Source organism: Aspergillus heteromorphus (genome assembly GCF_003184545.1).
Source record: "Aspergillus heteromorphus CBS 117.55 chromosome Unknown BO70scaffold_3, whole genome shotgun sequence".
In the NCBI taxonomy this organism is placed as follows: Eukaryota; Fungi; Ascomycota; class Eurotiomycetes; order Eurotiales; family Aspergillaceae; genus Aspergillus; species Aspergillus heteromorphus.
Genome location: NW_020290408.1, coordinates 822752 through 842175, shown reverse-complemented (window position 1 = coordinate 842175; position 19424 = coordinate 822752). Strand labels below are relative to the sequence as shown.

At 52.8% G+C, this 19424-nt stretch overlaps 7 protein-coding genes across 7 annotated transcripts; 3 read left to right on the top strand and 4 right to left on the bottom strand.

The window, feature by feature from the left end:
- Window positions 1-58: 58 nt before the first annotated feature.
- Window positions 59-1679, top strand: BO70DRAFT_359004 (threonine--tRNA ligase MST1; the record flags this gene model as incomplete). Its single annotated transcript, XM_025542436.1, has 1 exon — window positions 59-1679. The coding sequence occupies one exon, from the start codon at window positions 59-61 to the stop codon at window positions 1634-1636; it is 1578 nt and encodes a 525-aa protein (XP_025402835.1). The 3' UTR covers window positions 1637-1679.
- A 717-nt stretch (window positions 1680-2396) lies between these two features.
- BO70DRAFT_368605 (putative C6 transcription factor) lies at window positions 2397-5209 on the top strand (the record flags this gene model as incomplete). Its single annotated transcript, XM_025544633.1, has 7 exons — window positions 2397-2498; window positions 2605-2675; window positions 2800-3202; window positions 3274-3355; window positions 3406-4192; window positions 4261-4571; window positions 4629-5209. 7 exons carry the CDS (start codon window positions 2397-2399, stop codon window positions 5207-5209), a joined length of 2337 nt encoding a protein of 778 aa, XP_025402834.1.
- A 656-nt stretch (window positions 5210-5865) lies between these two features.
- On the bottom strand, window positions 5866-8169 carry BO70DRAFT_359000 (putative MFS quinate transporter). The gene is made up of 4 exons (XM_025542435.1): window positions 7877-8169; window positions 7452-7805; window positions 7322-7390; window positions 5866-7255 (listed from the first exon to the last, which is right to left on the bottom strand). The coding sequence occupies exons 1-4, from the start codon at window positions 7968-7970 to the stop codon at window positions 6171-6173; spliced, it is 1602 nt and encodes a 533-aa protein (XP_025402833.1). The 5' UTR covers window positions 7971-8169; the 3' UTR covers window positions 5866-6170.
- An 809-nt stretch (window positions 8170-8978) lies between these two features.
- On the top strand, window positions 8979-10625 carry BO70DRAFT_358998 (putative TIM barrel metal-dependent hydrolase). Its single transcript, XM_025542434.1, has one exon. The coding sequence runs from the start codon at window positions 9216-9218 to the stop codon at window positions 10224-10226; it is 1011 nt and encodes a 336-aa protein (XP_025402832.1). The 5' UTR covers window positions 8979-9215; the 3' UTR covers window positions 10227-10625.
- Window positions 10626-12121: 1496 nt separating this feature from the next.
- On the bottom strand, window positions 12122-12666 carry BO70DRAFT_393191 (uncharacterized protein; the record flags this gene model as incomplete). Its single annotated transcript, XM_025546343.1, has 3 exons — window positions 12122-12169; window positions 12289-12359; window positions 12495-12666. The coding sequence occupies 3 exons, from the start codon at window positions 12664-12666 to the stop codon at window positions 12122-12124; spliced, it is 291 nt and encodes a 96-aa protein (XP_025402831.1).
- Window positions 12667-13260: 594 nt separating this feature from the next.
- Window positions 13261-16869, bottom strand: agdC (putative alpha-glucosidase). The gene is made up of 7 exons (XM_025542433.1): window positions 16382-16869; window positions 15722-16329; window positions 15430-15673; window positions 15305-15376; window positions 14794-15258; window positions 14636-14744; window positions 13261-14588 (listed from the first exon to the last, which is right to left on the bottom strand). The coding sequence occupies exons 1-7, from the start codon at window positions 16593-16595 to the stop codon at window positions 13682-13684; spliced, it is 2619 nt and encodes an 872-aa protein (XP_025402830.1). The 5' UTR covers window positions 16596-16869; the 3' UTR covers window positions 13261-13681.
- An 840-nt stretch (window positions 16870-17709) lies between these two features.
- On the bottom strand, window positions 17710-18839 carry aclF (extracellular proline rich protein). Its single transcript, XM_025542432.1, has 3 exons — window positions 18402-18839; window positions 18276-18340; window positions 17710-18206 (listed from the first exon to the last, which is right to left on the bottom strand). Exons 1-3 carry the CDS (start codon window positions 18543-18545, stop codon window positions 18026-18028), a joined length of 390 nt encoding a protein of 129 aa, XP_025402829.1. The 5' UTR covers window positions 18546-18839; the 3' UTR covers window positions 17710-18025.
- Between the last annotated feature and the right edge of the window lie 585 nt (window positions 18840-19424).

Sequence of the window (19424 nt, the reverse complement as noted above, 5' to 3'; positions counted from 1 at the left end):
GACGAAAATCCTCCAGCAAACAGAACACAATCCGTCTGCTTGTCCGCGGTATTCCACCATGCGCCGGCTATCCCCCTTGCTACGGCAGCCTTTGCTTCCTCGAACCCCTCCCAGCGGTGCCCGGCTGGCCGGCTGGCCCTCGATCAGAGCGCAATGGCTCTCATCCACCTCGTCGCGGCCCTGTTCGTGCTCTGATCCGCAGCCCGACCGGCCTCAAGCACAGTCCTCGACCCCGGCCGACTATCGCGCATTGGGAGCCTCCCAGGACCTTTTTACAACATCAGTGTACAGCCCCGGATCACCCCTCTTCCTCCCCAATGGCACACATATCGTCAACAAACTCATCACTTTCCTCCGCACACAGTACCTCCAATACGGGTTCCGCGAAGTCCTGACTCCGACTATCTACAAACGTCCTCTCTGGGAGGTCTCTGGCCATTGGCAGAACTACAAGGATGACATGTACGAGGTGCGCGGGAGAGGGGCCTCTGGGGACACGGAGGGCGAGATGGGCGAGGATGAGTCGTACGGCCTGAAGCCGATGAACTGCCCCGGGCACTGTTTGCTTTTCAAATCGCAGACTCATTCCTACCGGGAGCTTCCCATCCGTTACGCCGACTTCAGCCCTCTCCATCGGAACGAGGTCTCTGGCTCGTTGAGCGGACTCACCCGTGTTCGCCGGTTCCACCAGGACGATGGCCACATCTTCTGTCGGCCTCAGCAGATCAAGGGGGAGATCGCCTCTGCGCTTGGGTTCGTGGATCTGGTCATGTCGACTTTTGGGCTAGGACCGTACCGCCTGGTTCTCTCTACGAGGCCCGAGAAGGACTTTATTGGGAGTCTGGAACTGTGGAATAGCGCCGAAACCCAGCTGCGGGAGGCGCTCGACAACACTGGGCGCGAGTGGGCTATGAACGAGGGCGATGGCGCATTCTACGGCCCGAAGATCGACATCCAACTCCAGGACCAGGCCGGCAAATATCATCAACTGTCTACCATCCAGCTCGACATGAATCTGCCCCAGCGATTTGGGCTGGAATACCAGGTCGCGGAAGGCGAGGAGGATTACAACCCTGAGACCCCGGGCAAGGCTACACCGGTGATGATCCACCGGGCCAATTTCGGCTCTTTGGAGCGGTTCCTCGCGTTGCTCATCGAACAGTATGCCGGTCGCTGGCCGTTCTGGCTGTCTCCTCGCCAAGGCATTGTCCTCACGGTCAACCAAGACGAGGCCGTCGTGCAGCAGGCACACGAAGCCGCCGCGAAGATTTCCGGGTTCCGCGCTCTGCAGCCGGGGCAGACTGAGGCTGCTCCTCAGCCTCTCTCATCCGTTGACTCGACGTTCTTGATCGACGTGGACACCAGTAGTCAGTCACTGAGCAAGAAGATCCAACGGGCAAAGCAGATGAAGTACAACCTCATTTTCATCCTGGGCCCCAAGGATGTGGCCGCGTCCCGCATCACGGTGGATATTACTGGCCAACTGCAGAGCCAACCGGAGCGCAATGTGCCGAAGCTGCAAGAGCTCCTGACCCAGCGGCTGGGGGACCAGGCGCTGAAGAACCCCCGGGCGGTGCCGTTGCCGGTGGATGATGTGCATGACCTGCTGGTTCAGTTAGAGAGGCGATTTGTATGATATTGTATGATAATATGTTAATAGCTGTAGCGGCAAGTCTCGTGACGGGGGGGGGGGGGGGGGGGCGGATTAAGCTTAATCAAATTCCTGATACACCCGCGCCAAGCCACCCGTGCTGCCTGACCGCTGAGGCTGCCCAGGGCCAGCCCCTCCGGTGTCGGGCGCGTGATTGGCCCAACAGCGTCGCACTCGCCCGAGATATCGTCATGTTCCGTTGTTGCATCAGCCATCAATATTCAGTCCCGGTCCCGGGTGAGATCGTCCGATCCGGGCGCGTCACCCCTCCCAGTACACCAGGTTCACGATGTCCACGATGCCCACGAAACCCTTCAATTTTTCAGATGGCTGGGAGCGTTTGCAGCTCTAGCTCGTTCCCTCCCCCTTATCGGCATCGGACCCTGCGGCCACTGACAGTGAGTGAACCCACGAAAGCTTTCCTCCCCTCTCCGATCCTCCAACGCCCCACAACCTCTAACCCAAGGACACCCAAGGACACCCAAGGACACCCAAGGGCACCCAAGGAATGGTCCCCCTTCTGGAATAAAGTGCGCCCCTAAAGGCCAAGGGTGACCATCGTCTCACTTTTCTGGTTCCCTCTCACCCCCACTTGCGACCCTCCGTCTCCCTCTCTCCCCTTGCTTCTCCCCCCCCCCAAACCCCTCCTCTCCTCTTTCCTTCGCGTGTTCGTGAAATTCTCTTCCATGGAGGCTGTCGCAAGTCCTGCTCCGTCTCCCACGGCCATTCTGGATTGCCCAATTCCATGGTCGTAGAATCCAATCAGCCGGGCATGGCCGACGTGCCATCCAAGGCCAGCCTTCCCCGGAAAAGCGCCTTTTCCTGCGAGGCTTGTCGCAAGCGAAAGGTGGGTTCTTCCCCCCCCTCCCTCGTTCCTGACTCGGGTGACTTCCGAGATTAAAATCTCGAGCGATCCCCTTCGCTCAGCTGACGATGCTGACCTGAGCCTCCAGGTGAAATGTAATGGGGCCAGCCCATCATGTTCGCGATGTGCGGCACGCGGAGAAGTGTGCGTCTATAGTCTGTGAGTGTGGCGTATTTCCCCTTGGCTTCAACCTCGCTTCTTGTCTCGTTCCCCCACCAGTCCGACCCGCTTTGCACACGCCCTGTCGGCAATTTGTCGATCACCATTAACACTCTATTTCCAGGGCTCCAACCTTATCCTATACAAAACAACTAGAAACACGCGTCGCGCAGCTGGAAGATGCCCTCTCCAAGCTCCGAAACCAACAATCCCTCGAGACTCTGGGTCGGAAGGGCGCCTCCCCGGCGTCCACCGGCGAGTCCAGCGCCAGCCCGGGGATTCGAAATCGCATCAAAGAAGAGGAAGACAGCGAGCGGGATCTCGCGGGCGATTTTGAGGGTCTCAAGGTCGAGCACGATGGCCGGATATCCTTCCACGGCCCGACCAGCTTATTCCAGCTCCCAAGTGGCCTCCTAAACGAGAACTCGACGTCATCCCATCTTGCCATGCAGCTGGAGGGACGGAAGGAAAGATTGATCAACAATGCGTGGCGGGAACGGGCGTTTGAGCAGATGGCGACTATGCCTGTGAGTTTTCCCGACCGGATAAACTAGAAGAAGAGCACAGGGTCTAATTCGAGCCTTTTGCTTTTGTTTAGGAACCATTTCAGTACCTCCTCGACTCGCACTGGTGTTGGATCCAGCCACTCTTTGGCTTCGTCTATCGGCCTACTTTTACTCGTTCGTGTTCCACTGTCGGCTGCGAAATGCGAAAGACTGACCGATTTTAGGTGATATGAAAGTTAACGGTCCTTATTATTCCGATGCCTTGTTAAACGCAGTTCTCTCACACTCGGTACGATGGTGCAAAACAGAGCCCAGGATTGGGCCGATTTTAGATTCGTTTGAGGGCGGAGCGCAATTTTCTCATCGTGCCGTGTCGGGTCTGTTTGACTCGTTAAAGGCCGGATATGTCGGGATCCCGACCATTCAGACGCTGCTTCTCCTCAGTGCTCAGGAATGCGGGCGAGGCAATCGGACCCAGGCATGGCTGTACAGCGGAATGGCATTCCGGATGTTGGATGATCTTGGCATATCCATCGACAGTCGCAAGTATTCTGACAGCGCTCATTTGACCGATGAAGATATCGAACTCAGAAACCGCCTCTTTTGGAGCTGTTACTTCTGGGATAAACTAATATCCTTGTACTTCGGTCGATCCCCGACAATGCAGCACTCCCGAGTCAGTCCTCCGAGGGTGATACTAGATGACACAGCTGAGGTGGAGATATGGACTCCCCACGGCGTCGAATTCCCCGACGGCGCCCACTACCCACCCACCCAGGCTCATTCCACGTCATGTTTCATGAAGATGTGCGGGCTAGCAGAGATTCTTAACCAGATTCTCATCCACATCTATGATCCTCTCCGACAGGTGTCGGAAGCAGAGTTCTACGACTGCATTCAGGAACAGGCTGCAAATTTGGCTGAGTGGTGGGACGAGTTGCCCGATTACCTGAAGCTGCAGGCTACGGAAATCCCCCCGTATGCTCCGCCGAGCCACATTGTGACCTTGAAGTTAGTATTATCCCCACCCCTCTCGATTCGTCATATTGTCCAAACGGGTCTCTGACGCCATTCTATAGCTGCCTCTACCATACCGTCAACATCCTTCTCCACCGCCCGATTCTCTGCTCCAAATCAAACCGCGAGTCCTACGACAAAAGTCATCTCGTCCAATGCATGACCTCCGCAACTACCATACTGTCGCTCTTTGATCTTTACCGTCGCACGTTCGGGGACAGCCATGTGGTCCTTTCTCTCGCCTACAGTGTGTACACCGCAGCGTCGATATTCTTGCTCGAAATCCAGGCCTTAAAATACGCTGCTCCGGGAACCCTCGAAAAGCTCAAATATTGCGTCTATGCCCTCGAGCGAGTCAAAGGGTCGAATCCCGGTATGACCCCCATCTCAAATTCACCACGAGGCTCCAAACTAACCACATAATTCACAGTGATCATCACAGCTCTAAGTCTTGTCTACCAGGAGCTCCAAAAGCTCCAAATCGACGTGCACCTTGTACTCCCCCAACCGCAGCCCGAACAATCCCAACGCCAAACCCACTCTCAATCTCAGCCTCCACCTCTCCAACACTCCCAATCTCACCACAGCCACACTTCCTCCCAACACCACATCTCAACGCCCCCCGTCAGCCTTCCTAGCACATCCCGTCGTGTCTCCCCGGTGCAGCAACAGCCACCGCAACAGCAGCAACAGCAACAGCAACAACAACAACCACCACAACCCGACCACCCCATAACCTCCATCCACCCCGCAGGCGTAAGCGCCGCCCCCGCCCCCATGGTCCAAGGATACACCTTCCAGCCACCTGTCGCGGACTTCGAACTCCCACAGCCCAACATGCCCCAGATGGCCGCTACTCATCTCCTAGGCGGGATGCCGAACGCCGTGATGACGCTGGATAATCCGGGCTCGTACGAGATCACCCCGGAAGTGTTCGAGGCGTTCTCGTACGCCGAGCCTATCACGACGAACATGACGCCCGCGGTCGATTATGTATGGGAGAGACATTAATCTATTACTTATATTTATACTTCTTACCTATCTAGTTTGGCGAGGGGGGAGGGGGGAAATATGCAGCGGAATTGAATTATATTTAGGATTCATGTTACAATTTGATGATTTGTCCGTGGGACAGATATATTCGTATTTCGTTCGTGGAATTAGTATTTGGTCTGGTGTGGTGTGTTATAGTAGCTTGATGATGGCCTGTGTAAGACCCGTGTAGTAGATCTATAAAGGACTCCGTACTTCGGTTCTAGCGGAGATGAGAAAGTAAATCTTGATCTTGAATCTTGATTTGTGTTGTTGGTAGGGTTTGGTGTTACGTCAGTTACACTTTGTTCTTCCATGTTAGAGCTGAGCTGGGCTGAGCTGTCTAACCGTGTATGGAGCATGATCGCGTGGGTTGGGCTGGGTGCCCTGGGGCCTTGGGGCCTTAGAGCCTTGCTACTAGTATTACTCTTGTGAGTTCAGTTGCCTCAGGCCGGGTAAGTGTCTTAAAAAAAACACCCTGATTCTGTGGATTTTAAGCAAGGTGTTGGTTGATTTCCCAGATATTATCGGTGATTACCTCTACCTTTGTACTTGTAGGTTCTACATACAGCACAGAGAACAGGAAAAAGACATGAACTTTTATTTTTTTTTTGCCCGACAGGACAGGCAATTCCACCACATCACACTAGAAACGAAGTCTTTTTTATCACTTGAGTTCCCCTCGACACAAACGGCCTGATATTCAATATCCAGCCCTGCCATTCCACCCCCTTCCAACCATTAACACTAATATAATAATAATGTATCACCATTCATATCAAACCACCAGAACGAAGACATGGGTATCTCATCCAAAAGGTAAATGTAGTAAAATGTATGTTATGTATGTATGCATGTATATGCGAGCAGGCGGATAAACTCTGCAATGCAGCGTAGCAGACAGAACAGAAACAATCTTTCTTTCTAAAATGTTTATAGTTTATAGAGGCTCGCTCCTGCTTTCGACCTGCTTGGAGTCGACACGGCCAGCACCGTCACCTTCTCCGGCAGTGGTGGAGGAGGATGAGGAGTCGACGTCTCTGGGCTTGGCACGCCAGCGCAGGTACCATGGGCAATCGAAGAGATCGCCCATACGCTCGATGGGGACGCCGCTGGTCTCGGGCATCCAGATACCGAGTATGATGATGCCCAGGAAGCAGATGCATGCCCAGAAGACGTAAGCGCCCCAGACATCGAGAGAGGTGAACATGTTCGGGGTGACTCGCACCACGGCGAACTGGAAGAACCAGTGCAGGGTCATGCTGAGGGCGTAGCATACGTTGCGGATGCGGGTGGGGAATATTTCTGTGCCATAGAGGTAGGGGATGGTGCAGAGACCGACGGACCAGCCGACGGCGTAGATGAACACGGATGCGATGGCCGCGTTGGAGGCCGACTTGTTGTCACCGGAACCCGGCTGGAGGCCCATGTAGGCGCCCATGTAGATGTGGGCGGCTAGTTGGAGGGCGAGACCGACCAGTGTGCAGCGGCGTCGGCCGAACATGTCAATAAAGACCCAGGTGAAGGCCATGGTGAAGACGAGCTTGACGATGCCGTATGCACCTGACGAGATGAGGGACTCGGCGTTTCCAGTGATGCCGGCATACTGGAAGATGCTCGAGATGTAGTAGGTGATGCCGTTTCCTCCGGTCCATTGGGCGATGGTTTGCATGGTCATCAGGAGCCAGAACCGTTGTCGGTAGTTAGGGTTCACCTGGGATTCTTTGAAGGCCTGCCAGTGAGTGACAGACTCCAGGTCTGCCCTCTTGGACCGCACCTGGGCATCGATGGTGTTGAACTCGTCCTCGATCTCGGGATCGGAGATATCTTTGCCGCGAAGACGAGCCAGCACGGCACGCCCTTCATCAGGGCGTTGCTTTGACACCAGGTAGCGAGGCGTTTCGGGCACAATGTAGGAGGCAAAGAAGGCAATCCCTGTGGGAATCAACGGGATAGACTGCACCAGGCGGTACTGTTCGCGTGTTGGAGCCATGTGCAAGTCGGCTCCATAGTTAATGAAGAACCCTGTCGATAAGACGAGTTAGTGACTCCACTGGATGAAGCTGGGGTTTCTTATTGGAGATGACTTACCCATGGATAACACTGCTAGCAAAATGACCATGTAGATACTCACGACTAAGCCACGGGTCCGCGCAGGCGCTAGACATGATATCAGTACGATTATTGCACGTGCACGTGCTCCCCCCCTGAATCTACTCACCAATCTCAGAAAGATACAGAGGCGTGGTCACCGTCAGTGCTCCAGCACCCAAGCCACTCCAGATTCTGGCAAATAGCAATAGACCGTAGATGCCGCAGGAGAAGACCTGGATGAAGAGGCCCGAGGCCCAGACCAGACAGGACAGACGCCATGTTTGTACCCGACCCAAACGGTCGTTCAAATCCAAGGAGATGAGGGCGCCAAACGCAGCGCCCAGCACGTTGAAAGAGGTGATGTTGGCCTTCCGGTTGGCCAGGCCGGTCTCATCGTGGGTCCAATGGGAGGTTATGAGGTTGAAATCGATCATGAAGGATTCGAGCTTCACGCTGGCGCTGTAGCCACCCTCATCGTATCCTGCAGCCCGGCCGACCTGTCAGATTCTCGCTCACACCGCATCGGACGCATTGACGGAGGGATGACGTTACCTTTAGGGATGCTCCCACAAGCTATAATAAAGACCACTAAAGCATAATAGGGATTCGTGGTCCACCGTGACCAGTCAATTGCGGCCCATCCCATGATGGTGTAACGGGAGGAACCGGGGGCAGCACTGTCGCAGGTTGCTATTTGAGGAAACGAGTAAGATAACAGCACTATAGCAACGAGGTACTAAGCACTAAGACGAGGGATCTGGGGAAGGCTCCAGCTGCTGCCTTGATTCAAGATCGCTATCCGGAACCCCGGGGGTAGAATGATTGACAAGCAAGCCACACGGCGAGTCAAGCGAGATGAGTGGACAAGCCGACGGAGAAGCGAGGCGAGGGGCGTCGAGGGGGTTTCGAAATATCCACTCCGGTGAGGGCACGGGACCGGGAGGGGCGTGACTTCGCCGCTCGGTCAACTTCCGTCCTTCTCCTTCTTGGCTCATCATTCATGCATCCTTCCAGAAGATCTTGTCACGGACTGCCATCGGGGCATCAGAATTGATCCTATCGATCGATTGATACAGACCACGGAGGAAATGGACTACTTCTACCTATATCGATACTCTATACTCGATACTCTATACCAAACTCCTCCAGAATCGGACATTGTGGGAATCTCAGATCCGTCGGCTCGTTCCGCCTACATCGCACCCACCCAGGAGCCACTTCACTTCGTACCATGCGTGTACCGTCGTACATAACTAACTTCTCTGACTAAACATCCGATGTGCTTGTGAATAATTCCATAATTCCGGCGCAGGAAGACGGCTCCATCAGGACAGCCATACGGCATATCTAGGCCTCCACGGTTGACCTCCTCCCTCGTGGGTGGCGCCCAACGTTCGTGTCGATCCCCGGTGGTCCTCTGCAAGGGGGACGGGCGCCTTGTCAAAGAATCACCCATCGATTAAAATGTCGTGTCACATGGCTCTGCCCCCCCCGCGGCCACGCCGGCCAGATTCCGACCTCATTATCCCGGTTCGCCCTCCACCTACAATAACCAGCCCGTATCCGGTGGGTCAGGGACTGATTCGTTTCAATCCTCGACCGTTCTGCCTGCCTGGAACCCTTCCGGTCAAATAATACTCGGGAAGCCGATTCCACAGTTTGACCGAACGGGTCGTCCCCTGGCTTGTACCTAGCCCCATTCAGAATATGATGTCTCTGCAGAAATGTCTTTTAAGAGGAGCTGTGGGAACTCTGCGTCCCAGTACCCTTGTGAGTCCACTCTGGCTGGTTTTCCTGGAGAAGCTGCATCGACGCCGGCATACACTTACCTACCTACCTACACTCCTCACCTCTCGCTTCACCATAGCCTGCAGCCTATGACATCTCTACAATGCTCTCGTCGCCCGTGCCCAGCATGCTGACAAGTTGTCAGTCCAGACCCGGCCTACTTGAGAACCCCCGGGTCCTTTTCAGCACCACTCCTCGGAAAAAGGAGCGACGAAGCTACAAGGATGGAACGACAGCCCCTCAACCCAGCCTATTGAAGCACAGAGTCCCCCAAGGAACATGGGACACACACATGCATGTGGTGGAACCACAGCGCTTCCCCGTCTCCGCAAACGCCGTCTATCAGCCCGCCAAACACACCATTGAGGAAGCCATGGCCTTCGAATCCTCACTCGGCATCGGAAACATCGTTCTGGTGCAGCCATCCATCTACGGGACCGACAATTCATGCTTGCTCGAAGCACTCAGACACGTTGGACCCTCTCGCGGGCGAGGGGTGGTGGTGATCGATCCCACCAGCACAGACATCGAAACCCTGGCAGAGTGGCATTCGTTGGGTGTGCGTGGAGTGCGGATCAACCTCAAGTCAGTGGGAAAGGTGGCTGTCGAATCTGAATTGGCAGAAACGCTGTTACAACACGCTCAATTAATACGGCCATTCGGATGGACGATCCAGCTGCACGTATCTCTGGATATGGTTCCCATGCTGGAGAGGGTCGTCGCGCCGCTGGGGGTCAAGTTATGCATCGACCACTTTGGCGGCCCGGATATCACCACAGGCAAACACAACGGGGCCCCCTTCGATCCATACAGCCTCCCAGGCTTCTCGTCCTTGATCTCACTTCTCAGCGCCGGGGAGACCTACGTGAAGATCTCCGCCCCCTATCGTCTCAGCAAGGACGAAGAATTCCGCGATCTGGAAGCGATGGCCCAAGAGTTCATTCGGGTAGCTCCCAACCGGGTGATTTACGCGACAGACTGGCCGCACACCCGGTTTTCCGGCGTCAACATCGAGCCATTCACAGAACTATGCCTACGGCTATGTGCGAACGAGCCTGGACTGGCCGAACGGGTGTTTCACCTGAACGCAGAAGAAATGTTGCAGGGGGCATGAGATATGCCCGGCTGCGCATATTTTGTTTCCTGTCTATCTTGTTCCTTTAGCCTTGACCACCCACACTCACACATTTTCACGAATTACGACAATCAATAATAGCCTGGCGAATGTCAAAACTTTTTTTCCCCTTCCAATCAACCCCCAACGTGGCAGCGCTCCGTAGGATCTTGAAACCAACCGACTGAGCTGTCCGACTCGGCCAGGTTCCGAAGGTGGTGCGATAACTAACTAACAGGACTTGTTAGTCATCGGTTGAACGGTGGATTGCCGAGACGTCGGCTCCAGTGGGATCGGCAAATCCGTGAGTTGACCAGATATTATTATTATACTATTTTGTCGGTCATTTCTAGCAGTAATATCTATAGTTACAGTATGGATGTGAATTGGCAATATCACTATCCTCACCATTTCATGCATGAACTGCTTGTAGTACGAAACGCCCCTCGCAGACAACAATCCGGAGAGAAATCCTGCCTCCGGAGCGGATCAACGGATATAGTAATCCCGTCCGGGGAGACTTCCTACGTAGTCTCGGAGACTCGGACAGAGTCCGGTACTGGTGTTACGGAGTACTTTTCCTTCTTTCCCCCTTTTACCGAGGAAAAGGAAAAAGAAATTCCCGTTTTCAATGATTATCTGATTGATCTGATCAGCTCTCTCGGCTGTATTTGCTGAGTTGTGGAGGGGCTTGTCCAATGGGGATTTGCGTATTGTGCTGCCTATTTTGATGGTTAATGGTAAAGGCAGTCGTAGTGGTACAAAGTAGTGCGAGACCGCGGAACAGCCGGGCTGTCGGGACGTGGCTTGGGGAAGCCATGGGTCGGATACATAATTATTGAAAAAGAAGTAGATGTAGAAGTAGTGGTCTGGTCTGGTCTGTGATTATTGATTAATATCAGGAAGGGTTCGATCTCGATGGGTTGAACTGATGCCTGAGATCTGACTAGACTGGTTTCTGACTCGCAGGGGCAGAACTATTGATAGTTATAGAGGACGGAGTTATAGGTACTTATATATATATATATTTATTTATTATCCAAAAATAGTATCTATCTATCTATCTATCTATCTACTATAGATACATAGAATCTAAAATCCCCAACCATTCCATAGTAGTATATACTTACACAGCACATACCGCCAACAACCCCCAATCCACTTAATCCAAGACCTTCCATGCACTAACTATGCAGGGTAGGATCCCAGCCACTTCCCTTCCACCCGAATCAGAGCTCGCTCCATGACTCGTCAGCAGTCAGCACTTTATCCTACTAAGTGTTTTGAATTTCCGTTTCCAGTTCCAGCCCCAAAGTCAAACGCCCTCTCCACTCTCCACTCTCCACAGTTCACGGCCTTTCTCCGCATGATTTATTACTACTCCATCAGTCGCACTGGCACTAGATACTATTAAGTCTCCAACTCGAAAAGGAAAAGCAGCAAAGCAAAGCAGAATAATATCTATTTCCCTTTTTTTTTTTTTTTTTTTTTACCCCCCCCAAATAATCATATATTAATACATGTATTCCACTCCTCGAGTACACAATCAATTGTCAGACCCAGTCAGTCTAACCCAAACCTAAATCAACTCAGCATAGCATAGAATACATATCCTTACCTAACTGTATGGATAGATAGATAGATAGGTAGATAAATTGATTGGCTTACACTCGATGACAGCACCCAATGGGACTCTTTCCGAGTCGCCGACGGCCGTAAATATATAGATATCTATATATCTCTATATCTATATATATATGCAGCTCGCATCAGCAATGCTTGTCTTTGTAGGGGTGTGTGTATCATATCACCCAACTACTAGATAATGAACCTATGACCACCACACCCACACCACCCATCATCAACAGTAACAGACCTAACCCGAGTAGACACATCTAACCATCCCCCGCAGACGCCTCAGCAGTGCAAATGATCTTCGGATCCTGCAGTAGTAAATAAAGAAGTTTATTAGCGCACAGCTTCAACAAATCAAACCCAGTAGCCAACCAGCCAACCATATAGTCAAGAAAGGAAAAGAGGGGAACAAATAATGAACACTCACAATCGAATAACAACACTTCACACTCCCCCCCTTCGGACAGCTCTCGACGTAGTCATTGCCCATGGCCTTGCCTATATCCATCAAAAGTTCAACCACCACATTAGCACAATGAATGAATGACCAGATAACACCCAACCAAACAATCACAGAGAAAAAAAAAGAATCAATTGTCTAAGAGTAAAAAGAAGAAAAGGGCAAAAACATACACCCATTCCCAATCTTCGCCGGCGAACTCCCACTCGATTCAGAAAAGGTATCGCAGCAGTAGGCCTTCTGGATCATGCCGGAGTTGTCCTGCGCGAAGGGACAGTAGAAGCCGTCTGCGGCGACGAGCGTCGCCGTGGCGGTTAGTGTGAGGAGAAGGGATTTGAGGTTCATTTTCCTGTATCTGTGTCTGTATCTGTATCTGTTTTCTGTAGCTTTTGTTTTGGTGTTTGGTTTGGTTTGTTTGCTTGTGGATGGATGGATGGATGGGTTTAGATGATATTTGATGGGTGGTAGGATGGATGGGGAGTTGCGTGCTGAAGGGGGGGGTGGGATGGCGTCTATTTGAAGTATGTAGCTATGTACCCCGGGACCGGGAAGAATACTGCGTGCGCGTCGCGGAAGGGTGCATGCATGCTGTAGCCTGGAGCCTGGAGCCTGTGCGTGTTGTGTATGCAGGTACTCTGTACTTAGGCAAGGTGCGTACGGTAGGTACCTTACGGCAGGGGGTGGGGTGGGGTGTTACTGTGTTAGGGAGGGAGATTACGGTAGGTAGGGTTGCCCTTGGACGCGAGATATGTATGTATGTATGTATGTATGTAGTGGGTGGGTGTCCCTTGCGTGGGGCGGAGCGTAGCCGGCATCTAGGTGGGGGGTGGTATGTTCGGAGTAGCGGGTTGGACGAGACGAGGGTGGAAGAGAATAAAATGAGTTTAGGATGTGGATGCTATGCTTGCTATGCTATGTGGCAAAGACGCTCAATGCGGTCTTGAAACAGATATTATTTGAGGGCTGGATGATAACAGTACTAGACTAGAAGGTTGATTAAGAGGGTAACTAACTATCTGAGACTCTTTTGATACGCAAAAGGAATGGAATGAACCATGGGTCAATCGTATATGTTATGAGGGATATCCCTTCACTTCGTTCATCCCTTGATGGGACCTTCCCCTCTTTCCGGCTTGTAAGGAGGGAGGGAGGAAGTGCTTGTCCGACGCTTATCCAGTATTGAGTATCGAGGTGTTTGCTAAGGGATGGTGAGAGATATAAAGGAGTAGCGGAGCAAGTAAATAAACGCAACGCTTCTGCTGAAACAAACACTAATCGCGGCTTATTTGCTCGCGCGGTCTCGGTACAGACTCCCACTCCCACGTCCGAATTAGTTAGTTACTTTTGCGTACTCACTCCCTCACTTCAGATTAACCTCCGTCGGTCCACCAAGACTCGTACTCCTTGTGATCGTCACATTACCCCCAGATTGTCCGGACTGGCCGAGCAGGGTGAACTTCTCCACCGTGGCCGGGGAACTCTGCCCGAAATTGCCCTGGATACGCAACACGCCACCGCTGTACTCAAACTCAATCTCGGTCGTGTCGGACGGCTCGAGCGAGTCTCCGTCGTCGAGATAGAGAATACCGGACGCGGTTCCGTTCAGCCCGGGCGCGATGATGAGTTCGAATCCGTTCTCGCGCACCTCGGTGGTTGTCATCCCGCTGGATGTCCGGACGGGGATGATGTTGCCGCCGCGGATGTGGAGAGGGATGTGGGTGATGTCGATGTTGCTGAGCTTGATGTCGGCACCGTGTCCGCGTACCGCTGCTCCGGTGTACCAGTCGTAAAAGATGTCGTCGGGGAAGTATGCATTGACCGTGGTTGAGCCCTGCTCGGTGACGGGGCTGACGAGGATGGCATCACCGTAGAAGAACTGCAGGTCGTTCGCGAACGTGTTCTTGTCCTCCGGGTACAGGTAGAACAGGGGCTGGAGGAACGGCTCGCCGGTCTGGGATTGTCTGTATAGAGAGGTGTAGATGTAGTCGAGGAGCCGGTACCGGATGTCAATGGCCTTGCGGGCGGAGCTGGCAACCGTGGGCCAGCGGTAGAACTCCTGTGATATGTAGTCGATCTCATTGTGGTCCCGGTAGAAGGTGTAGAACGCGCCGAGAGACGCCCATCGAGCACAGAGTTCCTCGGTCGTGTTGCCGCCGAATCCACACACGTCGGCTCCGACCATGGGGATCTGGAACATGGATGCGAAGGCGACGATTTGCGCGATGGAGATTCGGTAGTGCACCCAGTCGCTGAAATTGTCGCCCAGCCTGTAGCGGTCAGTATAGACTAGCGGACGAGCGGATAGTTAACCCACCAGTGTCCGACATGTGCTCCGGCACCTGCATATGTACTGCGGGTGATGATCAAGGGTCTCACGTCGGGACGACGGGACTGCATGGCCACGCGGGAGGCTGCACTCATCACTGGTTCTGTTAGTATGCATTGCGAGGCTAGTTCGACTGTGGTACTTACTCGTCCCATACAAGTTGTGTGTATCATACTCGGCATACCCTTCACCCGCATGAATAAGGTCCGTCTGGATGGTGCTCATACTGAGGACGCCTGCGGCGTTCTGAATTGTGTAGGGCGGGTTGAGGAGGTCGCGGTCAGGCAGTCCGACCTTCGCTCCCTTGGCGCCTTGTGCTCGTTTTGATTTGGATGAAGGCTGGAAGTCTGCAGGGAATCCAGGCAGTGGCCGTGGGGCACTGGACCGCACTGGCGGTGGTGTAGGTGGAAGATCATCCGATACCGCATATGCCGCTGGATCTGTGCAGGGATATGGACAGAAATTGGACGCTTCATTCATGTCGATCCACAACCCGTCGATGTCAACTCCTGTGTCTGCATCGAAGAACCGAGCGAATTCCCCGGTCCAGTAGTCCTGGGTGCCGGAGTTGAACCAGTCTGGGAAGACAGTCACGCCGGGCCAAACAGCACCTGTTTGGTTTAGTCTTAGATTTAAATAAGCCAGGGGCCGACTTACCTTCGTAAAGACTCCCGTTCTGAACACGGAGGAAAATACCCTGTTGCACGCCATCGTTGTACCCATCATTGTCTGGAGGCATAAGTCAGTGGCAGTGGCACGGAGAACGACAGATGTTTACATACCGCTCACGCTGACAGCCGGATCGACCATGACAATGTAGTGCTGGTCATGGTCATGCAGATAAGTCACCAGCTCTCGCATCTTCTCGAGGGGGAATCTCTGCGGATCGAGAGTGAAAACTCTTCTCAGGTCCATGTAATCGATATCGGTCCACATGGTCTCCAACGGGATGTTCGCCTGGCTGTAGTTATAGACCACCTCAGCAACTTCATATACATCACGGTATCCATATCGGCAATTGTGGAACTGGCGACAATTAGAATAATCCAGGAACATCTTCGAAGGCAGACTTACACCAAAAGCCCAATAGCTCTGCATCGCGGGAAACCCAACAATCTTCGAATACTCAATGCTGGCTTCCTTGGGGGTCGAGCCGGTGAAAAAGTAAAAGTCGAGGACACCCCCAAGCGCATTGTACTCAAGATACTGTTTACCCGCGGCCGTCTGGTTGATCTTGATGTCCATTCCGTTTGAATTCAGGAAGAAGACACCATGAGTACCCGCTTCGCCACGGTGGTCATAGTACACCGGGTGGCTGCCATACAAGTTGGTGTGGTTAGGGGTGCCATACGCGTCGCGATTCCAGAGTGTACGAGTGTAGTTCTTGGTCGGCAGACGCATAGGATCGGAGTGTTCCCCAAGACCATACAAATAGGGATCATTAGGAAGCCAGGTGCGGAGATTCAGATACTCAGACTGGAAGATGAGTTGGGACGCAGAAGTATCAAACAGTACATCATCCCCTCTCGAAACGGAGAAGGAGAATGGTGCTTCCACGTAGGCGAAGGTCAACGCGGAATCGTTCCTGGTTCCGTCACCGCCGTCAACACGAGGCAGGACGGATTCCGGTACTTGATAGACTTCTTCGTCGACATCGTAGATGATGACGTGTAGCCGCTCATCTAGTCATGACAGTTAATTTACCATTCAATGTTTGAAAAGAGGGATCCTTACCGGTCTGATATTCCACCAGCAGTTTCAGATTCTTCAGATCTGTCCCATAGCTGTTACAGGGACTGCCTGCGAGGGTCAGATCCGCCGTCAAGGATGTGGCATTCTGCTTGACATGCGAAGCCTTGTACCCCGGGCACTCCTGGAGGGTTTTTGGAGTCCCAGTGACGGCAGCGCCCGCAAGGGGTATGAGGAATAGAAAAGACCGGAGCATCATGGTTTCAGACACAGGATACCCCAGGATGCTCACAGGTCATGTATTTGCGTGGGAAGTAAGCGGAGGCCACGGAGGGTTTATATGTGTTTAGGCAGGGGCGATGCATTGGTCTGGATGATGACCGACCTCAAGTGCATGGCGGGTTGAGCAAAGCGCATCATTATGTGGCGGCGCTGAGGTATGACAGCTCCACGGAAACACAAACAGGGACAGAGCTCAGAATGCAGTGTCATTTCGATGCGTGTATTGAACTTAAGGTGTGTTTTGACGCGGGCATTGGTCGGGTTGAAAATTGGCGAACGGCAAGAGGCAGAAGGAGCCGATGTGAATAATGAAAGAACCAGTCACGAGGTCAAGGATGACAAGATTGGGAATGGACTCCCAGGCCAGAACAGGGAAACGTGACTTTGTTATTTTTTTTCCCGTCCATCTCGGTCAATTATCGGAGATCTTCGCCACTATAGGGGTCGTGCTGATGCAGGGACTTTAGTTCAGAAGCTGGACGCCTTGCATGGATTCCGAATTATTGGTCTAGTCCCCGGGATTCCTGTGGGTGGCCATTTAGGAGATCGATCACAAAAGAGGCAGACGGGCCTGGGATGCCGAGCCGGAAGAGAGGAAACCCAATGAATGGCTTGGCTGCCTTTTCCCCCGCCATTTTCCCCGCCTCGACCAAAAGCCACCAAGCATGTCTCACTCGTGTGTTGGACGCAGCTGCCATGACGGGAGGTTACAGGAGCTCGGTCATCGACAAGGGGGTCGATACGTAGTCGCTGGTGATAGGACCGGAGATGCACTCGCTGCTTCGAGTGGAGATGTCAGCAGGGTGTTATGCATGAGGTTGCCCATCATGTTACATATAAAGTGGAGAAGCTTGTAAGTGGTGAGTCCAGAACGTGTCCAGTCCAAGTGGTAAGCATGATGCGACTGGAAAGTGGAAACCGGCTGTTCGCGACCTAATTATGTTCCATGCCGCGCAATCAGGTGATATCAGACGATCTGCCTGGAGCTATCAGATCTGTCAGCACCACAGATAACAAGTTAGGTATGTGAGATGAACAATTGAAAATTCGAATCACATATTCCATGTAGCTTCAAAGGCGAACAAACACTATACGGAGTAGGAGGCCTGACAATTGATAAGTATACAGGCAAGAAACAAATGTTTGTCCTTGATAAAGTAGTTCCTTCCCGCAGAAGTATGATCGAACGGTTTCAACAAAAATGACATAAATTTGTACAAGAAATAGGCGCGCAAAGCATGTATCCATCCTGCGCCTTATACACAATAACACTCCAGAAGTAGTCCATCCCGCAAACAAGAGAGGCAATCTCTCGTTGCGCCACAACAGCATGTTCAACATAGTGGTATCAAATTCGGGCGTGGCGGATAAAACGAGTAAACAAAACATGATCGTTGCTGGATATTATCACCAGCCTCCAGGGCCGCCGGGGCCACCAGGGCCACCAGGACCACCAGGACCACCAGGACCCGGAGGACCGCCGAAACCAGGGCCACCAGGGCCACCAGGGCCACCGAAACCGCCGGGGGGACCATCGGGGCCGCAGCAGTCACCACAGCAGCAAAAGCAGTCGAAGCAGCAGCAGCAGCTATTGAGAGATAAAGTGTTAGGACGATCATACTTGGAGAGATATGAAGGTAGGGTAGTGACTACTCACTCATCACCGGGTCCGGGGGGAGGGCCACCACCACGAAGGCTCAGTTCCATGTTGTTGTTCGGCATCTAGGAGTCTCATGTTAGTGCCATGCTCAATCGTCTCAGGGAGGTCAAAGTGAGAACATACAGGCTGGCCGGTAACAACACCCTCAGTAGGAAGTCCAGCCGGGCTTTGGGGCTGGGTCATGGTCAATGTGTTAGCGTCCCAGGTGGTCTCGGGGGCCGACTCCTTGTTGGAGCGGAACCAGCTCAGGATGCCTTCACCAAACATTGTGTCTTTGAATGGAGTGTTTTTATAAGAAAGGGGATTGAAGTGGTTTCTTCTTTAATCTGAAAGAATGCAATTGAAGAAAGAAAGCAGCGCAGGGACAGGGAGAGACCCGGTTTAAGAAGGCCCAGGGCCCCAAAGCTGGATCCGCAATATAAGGCTACGTACCATCCGTTCAGAACCATTGTCCATGAAACGAGCCATACTGTGAATAGTTAGAGAGTCCAATCAAATGAGTTGTCTTTCTCTTTTGAGATTCTAGAATTGGACCATGGGCTACGATGTGGAGACCCACTGATCTTGGCTTCAATGAGCGTTACGTATACACGTGTCAGGCAGTCAATTCGTCCTCACCAAACACCAGCGCAAGGATTTTTGGTTTCATGACGATGTGCCCTATGTGATGCGGCGTGTGTGGCTGAGCGCTGCGTTTTGCAATCGACCAGGATTCGACAGGAGCAGTGCCTCGTTCAAGCTGTGCGTTTCACCGGTCGAGATCTGGTGCAGTCTAGTCTAATTTGGGGCCGTTATGATAGTGCGCAGTAGCCCGGACCCGACGGTGCCGGGCCAAATCGATAGAGCAACTCAATTTGCTGCCGATTGCGGTTCGAAGAAAAGATCGACCGGGCAGTTTTCAGTGGGAAGGCGCATCTGAAGGATCATCGGCATTATCTTCAGCAAGTTCAGCTGCCAAAACCTTAAGGCTTGGCTAGGGGGTAAAACTTGTGCCGGCGCTGGGGCTGAAAGGCTTAGAGATCTGGATCGAAGTTCTGCGCCACAACCACCCGGTAAAAATAGGATGGATTGGGCTTGCTGTACCGGATAACAACCAGAGACGATGCTGGGTCGCACCAGCAAGGCGCTTTGCAGCTTTTGCAAGTG